This window comes from Gossypium raimondii, chromosome 7, assembly GCF_025698545.1.
Source record: "Gossypium raimondii isolate GPD5lz chromosome 7, ASM2569854v1, whole genome shotgun sequence".
Classification (NCBI taxonomy): Eukaryota; Viridiplantae; Streptophyta; class Magnoliopsida; order Malvales; family Malvaceae; genus Gossypium; species Gossypium raimondii.
The window spans coordinates 17418860-17426923 of NC_068571.1; the positions used below are offsets into that span (position 1 = coordinate 17418860).

Below are 8064 nucleotides of genomic sequence, written 5' to 3' on the forward strand. Positions count from 1 at the left end.
TAATTTCTATTAATGTTTACAATTTATGTTGGAATTATTATGCTATTTTATTCAATGGTATTTCATGCTTTATGCAGGCTGTGTATTGATGAATGTGCAGCAGGTTATGAAAGATAACTTAATTCCGACAAGGTTAAGTTAACTGGATAGACATTGGATAATATGAGTGAATGATAAATTATTTATTTGCAGCAACCTCTAGACATAGAGCTTTGCCTCGTAAGAAAGAAGGTAGAAAATATTAGTGGTCTCGAAATAAGCAGACTATTGTAACTCAAGTCAATATAGTACCCTAGGTGAGGCAACCGAAGGTTTTGCTCTCGAAATAAGCAGACTGCTGTAAAAACCTATCGAGCAGTAGAATGTTCAAGACTTTGTTGTGACATTAATAGTTAAGAAAGGTAGATGCATCAGTAATCCAGTCGTCCTAATCAACATTGTAGTTCCTTAATCTCCTTTTCTATATTTTCTGTGTCATGACATTTTTGTTTTGTTTACTTGTTTTGCTTTGCACATTTTACACATTATCATTCTATCTTTTTACCACCACATTTTCATTGTTATTTTACTTTAGCATTAATCAAGCGTAACTCAAATAACTTGACCAAATTATACCTATCTAATCCCTATGGAAACGATCTCACACATCACTTTATTACTTGTTCAACGTGTATACTTGCACAATTCGCACATGATATTCACAAGTGACACTGGGTCCAGATCTTGGGTGTTACCACTCTATCACAGACTTATACTTAGCCAAAACTTACAACTTTCAACGAATACATCTTATTTAGTAACGTTACCTAGCAAACTTATATTTTGGTGTATAATGTGTACTTAGAACCATTTGAACAAGGCCTTGCACTCGCCAAGGACTTACAAGTATCAATAACACACTTATTTACACTACTCTACTTGTTCTACCTCTAACCAATATTATTGGCTACTCTACAAGGCTTATTGTCAAATTCCATAGCTTATTCATAATATTTTCATCAGACACTAGCGTGTCACTTCACTCACTCTGTTTGCATAATATCCCATCCCGCATTCTCTCTGGCGCAGCCCTGGCATCGTCCCTCCTAGCGTAATCCAATCTCAGCTTACCCGTGACTTAAAAGCATAGAGGTAAGTTCATGAGAACTTAGTGAGTAAACCCTCTTTTACCTTAATATTATTCAAGAACTGAGGGACTCACCTGTAAGAGCTGAGGGACTCACCAGATACCCATAAACAGTAACTTGATCTCTAAGTGTAAACATCCATCCTTGAACTCTTAGAAATCACTGCTTATAAGACATAGGTATCCATCAGAACTCATTCACATCGCCTTTATTTTCGTTTGAAACCCAAATAACCACCATACAAGGTCTTTCTTCTTCATTTTTCTATTCATGAATACATAAATAGATGTACTCACACAATAAGGATACATGTGAGTCCAAAATACTTATCTAGGATGAGAAAATAATCCCTATGTAAAAACCCCGATCTTTAGTTTTAGCTTAGCAAGACAGATTCTTGATAAGCTCCAAAGCAAGTTACAAATTATGTTTTCAACAAAAGGAAGAAAGTAACTTTTCTTTCTTCAAAATCTCACTTAAATATACAAATCCTTGTTCTCATAGTTGAACTAGACACATGTCTTTAACTTTCAAAAATGCCCTTATTAGTGGCTTAGAGCTATAGAGAAGCATGTATAAAAATCCAAAAATAATTTCATATCTTTCATCTGACTCATCGTTCACTCCTAACTATCTCATTAGTACATAGCATATACATTAGCTAGACAAACTAAGAGTACCTTAGCTTTGGTGACATCCCTTATAACCCAAGAACCCTTAATTTCTTCGCCAATCTCTCCTTCTACACATACACACACCTCTTGGAGAACATCCCTTACCTTACATCCTATCATTTCCTATGTGCCCTACGAGTGCGCTAGAAACACCATTTGGGTGGATAGTATCGCACCAATCATATTTCCTTTAGGCTACTCTCCCAGACTCAAGACCTGCCAAGTTTAGGTGTTACAGCCTCTCAAAAAAATATTCCTAAAATCTATTGGGTGGAAGTACATCTCCCACTACTCCAATTTCCATAATTGTCCCATTTCTAATCCATGACGATAGACTCTTATTTCTAAAATCTCTCATATCCTCGAACCCCTATAGAGTGGATTCTAAATAAATGACCCAGTGGTCTAATGAATCCTCCACTAAACAAGATTCTATCATAAAGAGTTTCATACTATTGCCATTGGTGGCCAGGCACTCTTTTCACTCTTTACAGCTCACCTTGAAGCACCCTTTCTTACTTCAGAATAAGCATTTAGACTTAGATAAGTCCTTAGGATTTTTTGTTCACTCAATTCCACTTATGGTGGCTTAGAGACCTTAACCCTGCCTTTTTTATCGTGTTTTCCTTCCCTTTTGAGGAAAAAGTGACAACTATATTTGCTTTTACTCTTCGGGCCGATTGACTGCCATTCAATATCAACTCAAAGGATTTTAACTCCTTCATGAGTTCTGTTCTTGTTGTCAAGGTTATATGTGGCCCGAAAGCCAACAAAGTTCTTCAACAAGCTTTTGAACTCAATTTATTTTTATGGTGTTCTAGTCCGAATTGACCTCATTATCCGTGACATCAACAAAGTATCCCATAAGATTTGTCATATCTAATTTTCACTAAAAGCCTATTGGGAAGTAATTAAATGAAATGGCAAGTTCGTGGGCTCTACTGAAAAATTTGGAAATTTTAGTGGTTGATTGGCAATTAGTTAAGTTTCAATTCTTGTTTGGTTAAGATGGAACCAGTTGATGCGGTCATTGAAAGCACCAAAAATACCCTATTCCTAATAAATAATGAAAAAGAATAGTAAAAGGGAAGTAAGGTCAAATCCTTAGGGACTGGATTTGAAGAATATCTTGTTCCGTGAAATCCCAGGCAGAATCTTACCCAAGAAAACCTACGTTCCTGGAAAAAAATAAGAAAATAATAGAATTAAAGGTTTGGATCTGGAAACGAAAAATAAAGTAAAAACAAAATTAAGAATATTGAATCAAAAATTCGAGAAATTAAAAAATAGAGCTGAGAGACAGGAAATTCTTATGGGAGGTTCCAACCTCCAGTTGTCTCGTTTCGCCTTGGGTTCAATCCTCGGCTTCAGATGATCCTTCCCAAACCGAATAAGCCAGTTATAATGGAAGAGGACGCCTACGACCACCAGCTTTAAGGATTTAGACTTACGATTTAGTGGAACCTAACTCTAGCCAATAATCGCTTCTGTGGGATCGTCTTATGCTAGATCAACGCTTCTCAATGGCGAATCCCGCACCATTTTGTCTCTTGGGCTCACAAACCTCTGACGCAGTAAGCTGATGAACCGACTGTGCAACCTTCCTAAAACATACACAGCGACCGCCTTTGCATACGTTGAAAAGCTTACTTCTTAAGGGACATAAACAGAAGCGTAAGCCCTGTAGTGTGGAGAAATGATGAATACTCGTCGAGGAGGCTAAGTACGGAGTCTAAGCCTTAAGAACCCTTTTTGGGGAGTATCGAGAACCTTCGGCTAGATGGGTTTAGTGGCTCATGGTTGTGGTGGGAAAGAAAATAAATAAAATAAAAATGGAGATTTTATTGAAAGGAAATATGAGAAGAAAAAAGCCTAGGCTTTTGGGGAGAGAGTGTTTACAGAAAAAGATGGATGTCTTTTGAGTCACTTCACCCCCTATGTATAGTGCTAGGGGATATAGTCTAATCCTACGTAAACTCCCAAAATATAAATACATTGAATTGAAAATAAATAAAGATAAATAAAATAAAATATTAAAATTAAATAATCCATAATAATTATCTTAATATTAATTATCCTAATATAATTAAAATAGAGTCTGATAGAACAAAATCTCTTCTTTTTGCATTTCAACCCTTGTTTCCTCCATACTTGTACTTTTGGCACCAACTTTTCCTTATGTCGCGCATTGGCCCAATTTATCTCTAAATTCACGTTTTTGGCCCTTAATTTTACTTTTGCCTCAAATTTAGTCCCTATAAGATAAAAGATCATAAATAGCTCAAATTAGCAGGATCATACTCAAAATAAATACATAATTAATACATAAAAATACGTTATTCTAAAGTTTTATCAAATTCACCCTACTTAGCCCATGCTTGCCCTCAAGTATGGTTCCTATCTACTGTGAAAGTTAGATTCTGCCATAAAAGAAATACCACTCCAAAGTTTTATAAAAATCAGTAAAAAATGCATGAAAAATAAAGAGAACCCTAAGCTTACTTTAAGTAAAACAGAAAATTTTTTCCAAGTAATACACACAAAAATTAGAATCGACTTGAATTATTTAATGAAAATTAGGTAAATTACCAAACCTACCAAGACACCCTATTTGTTTCCTCCTTTATTTCTTTTTATTTTCCTTTTCTTTTTCTTTTTATTTATTTATTATTTATATTTTTTTATGCTTTAAGAATATACTGAACCTTTTGACGCGAAGAGAGATGACAGCCAAGCACCCCACCCGGTTACTCAGCCCAGCAGACTCTTAATTTATTAAAATTTTTTCTTAAGAACACATCGACCCTTTGGACGCGAAGAGAGATGACAGCCAAGCACCTCACCTCGGTTACTCAGCCTAACATGTTCTTAAAAATTACTTCCGGTTAGCGGAGTTTTACCTAACACGTCACCCAAGCACCCTACCCCGGTTACTCAGTCAGTCACGTTTTTAAGTTGCACTCATAACCACGGAAACATTAAACGACATTTTAATAATAAATTTTTTTATAAGGACTTTAGAGAAAAAAAACAATCAAGTGTCAAAAATAAGTTTCAGTAATTACCTTAATAGTCATGAACATATTTTAGCATGCAAACATATTAAGTGTCCACTTTGTATTAAACTTGATTAATTTTACAAAAAGCAAGATAAAGTTAACTCTATGAATCACAATTATTTTTAGCCTAATAAGAATAAAACAGTGGAGATGGCATCAATTAGGGAAAATCTATAATTTCCTTAGAAAACAAGAATCATGCTTGTAGGCAATTCTTGGTAAAAATATTGGGCATGAAAAGAGGCAGGAGATTCTAAAAAAAATAAATATGGACAAAATGGAGCCTCAAACAACAACACCAGCCAAAAATAATCACAGCAACAGCAGCAGCAACCAAAATCACAGCAGAAAATGACAGTAATAACGAAGAGTACCTCCCATACTGAAAGCACATTGTCCTCAATGTAGACTAAAAGAAATAAATAGGTAGAAAAGTTTAGAAAAACTCCCTGTGTTGTTACTGTCGGTCGCATATGATGGCTGGGGTTTGGAGGTACTCTTGATTGTGCTAAGGGGTGGTGTTTGGGTGCAGGGATAAGGGTGGTTGGCTGCAGGCATTCTGGGCTGGAATAGTATCTGGAAAAGAGGTTGTTTGGTACCATGGATAGGGCTGTTTGGTTCTATTTTTCTAGCTTTTTCCTTTTTCTTCGCATTTTCACTCTGTTTTATCTAAGCAAAAGAAGAGAAATTTATTAATATCCAAATAAGTAATAAATAATAAAATAAAATAAAGTAATAAATAAAGTAAAGAAAATAAAATAATAAATAAATAAATAAATAAATAATAAATAAAAATAAAAATTGGGTTGCCTCCCAACAAGAGTTTGTTTAACGTCGTTAGCTCGACACCGTTATTGGTTCTATGGTGGTTCCAAATGGATTTTCTCAACCGTGTGGGCTTGAAAATTCTCATAAAATGGCTTCAACCACTGGCCATTGACTACGAACCGCTTTCCAGATTCTTCACTCTCTATTTCAATCGCTCCATGTGTGAACATTTCAGTAACAATAAAAGGTCTTTGCTATCGTGATCGAAGCTTACCTGGGAATAACTTTAACACGGAGTTATAAAGTAAAACTTTTTGTCCTACCAATAAATGCTTCTGAGCTATTCTCTTATCGTGAAACAACTTTGTCTTGTCTTTATAAATGCGAGCATTCTCGTAGGAATCATTGCGAATTTCTTCTAACTCTTGGATGTCTAATTTCCTTGCCTTTCCTGCGGGTTCTAACTCCATGTTACATTGTCGAACGGCCCAATAGGCTTTATGTTCCAATTTGACCGGAAGGTGGCAAGCTTTACCAAAAACAATTCGATACGAGATCATGCTAATCGGTGTCTTATACGCAATCTCACAGGCCCAAAGTGCATCATTTAGCCGAAGGCTCCAATCCTTTTGGTTGGGATAAACTATTTTCTCCAGAATAGTATTGATTTCCCTATTCGAGACCTCGGCTTGACCATTCGTTTGGGGATGGTAAGCCATAGCTATACGGTGGTGGACTCCGTATTTTGCCAACAGTGCCTCCATGACCTTATTGCAAAAGTGGGTGCCACGATCACTGATTAGGGCTCGAGGTGTGCCAAACTTGGAAAAAAATAGTTCGTTTTAGAAACTCCATAGTAGTTTTGGCATTATCATTGTGAGTAAGCTTTGCTTCTATCCACTTAGAAACATAGTCTATTGCAAGAATTATATATACTTTGCTAAATGAAGAAATAAATGGGTCCATGAAATCGATGCCCCATACATTAAAGATTTCATATACATGAATCAGGGAAAGGGGCATTTGATTTCGTTTAGTGATGTTACCTGTATGTTGGCACCTATCGCAAGACTTACAAAAGTTATATGCGTCTTGGAAAATTGTGGGCCAATATAGCCTACATTCTAACACATTATGAGCGGTCTGCTTAGGGCCAAAGTAACCTCCGTAAGCTTCAGCATGACAAAAATTAAGGATAGAAGTTACCTCGATTTCTGGAACACATCTTCATATTATCTGGTCTACGCAACATTTCCACAAGTATGGGTCATCCCAAATGTAATACTGAGCGTCACGTCTAAGCTTGTCCCTCACAGAACGTGCTAACTCAGTGGGTAACGATCTTGTGGCTAGAAAGTTTACTATATCTGCATACCATGGGGGACATGCCTTGGTCGAGAATATGCTCTCATCTGGGAATTCTTCCTTAATAAGGATGTCGTCAAAAGGTACTTTTATTCTGCTTAAGTGGTCAGCCACTAAATTCTTGCATCCCGTTTTGTCTCGAATCTCGATGTCAAATTCTTGGAGTAGCAAAATCCACCTAATGAGCCTCAGTTTTGCTTCCTTCTTCGCGATCAAGTACCTGAGGGCTGCATGATTAGAAAAAATAATTATTTTAGATCCTACTAAATAAGGTCAAAATTTATCTAAAGCAAATACAACGGCTAAGAGTTCTTTTTCCGTAGTGGTGTAGTTACTCTGCGCGGCATCTAAGGTTTTTGAGGCATAACATATGATATGTGGTTCTTTTGTCTATCATTTGCCCCAGCACGGCTCCTACACCGCGCTCGCTGGCATCACACATAATTTCAAATAGGTATTTCCAATCTGGCGGTTGCACTATAAGAGCGGAGACTAACTTTTCTTGAGTGTATCAAATGCCGTCTTACATTTTGGGCCAAACTCAAATTTCTTATCCTTCTACAAAAACTGACACAGTTGTTCAGCTACCTTCGATAAGTTCTTTATAAAGCGCCTGTAGAACCCTGTATGGCCAAGGAAAGAACGAATTTCCCTCACAGTGGAGGGATAAGGCAAAGAATTTATAATATTAATTTTGGCCTTATTGACCTCAATTCCTTTAGATGAAACAACATGACCCAGAATTAAACCCTTGTCTACCATAAAATGACATTTTTCATAATTCAAGACAAGATTAAATTCTATGCACCTACTCAAAATTATCGTTAGGTTTTTAAGGCATTCATCAAAACAATTCCCATATACAGTAAAATTATCCATAAAAACTTCGATAATTTTTTCAACATATTCGAAAAATATACTCATCATGCATCTCTGGAAGGTGGTCGGCGCATTGCAAAGACTGAATGGTATCCTTCTGTACGCAAATGTACCAAATGGGCATGTAAAAATGGTCTTTTCCTGGTCCTTCGGTGCAACTGGAATTTGAAAGAAACCTGAATATCCATCAAG

At 36.3% G+C, this 8064-nt stretch overlaps 1 protein-coding gene across 1 annotated transcript; it reads right to left on the reverse strand.

Annotated features, from left to right (window-relative positions):
- Positions 1 to 1018: 1018 nt before the first annotated feature.
- LOC105763506 (uncharacterized) lies at positions 1019 to 6392 on the reverse strand. Its single transcript, XM_012581746.1, has 3 exons — positions 5903 to 6392; positions 1202 to 1270; positions 1019 to 1116 (listed from the first exon to the last, which is right to left on the reverse strand). The coding sequence occupies exons 1-3, from the start codon at positions 6390 to 6392 to the stop codon at positions 1019 to 1021; spliced, it is 657 nt and encodes a 218-aa protein (XP_012437200.1).
- Between the last annotated feature and the right edge of the window lie 1672 nt (positions 6393 to 8064).

Bases quoted from the DNA above. Each gene is read 5' to 3' on its own strand.
- LOC105763506 (XM_012581746.1), bottom strand. From the start codon at position 6,392: ATGGAGGCACTGTTGGCAAAATACGGAGTCCACCACCGTATAGCTATG. The intron at 1,271-5,902 runs GTAAGCTTCGAT...TAAGAGTTCAAG, and splicing joins CGTGTTAAAGTTATTCCCAG to GATGGATGTTTACACTTAGA. The intron at 1,117-1,201 runs GTGAGTCCCTCA...TATGCTTTTAAG, and splicing joins GAGTCCCTCAGCTCTTACAG to TCACGGGTAAGCTGAGATTG.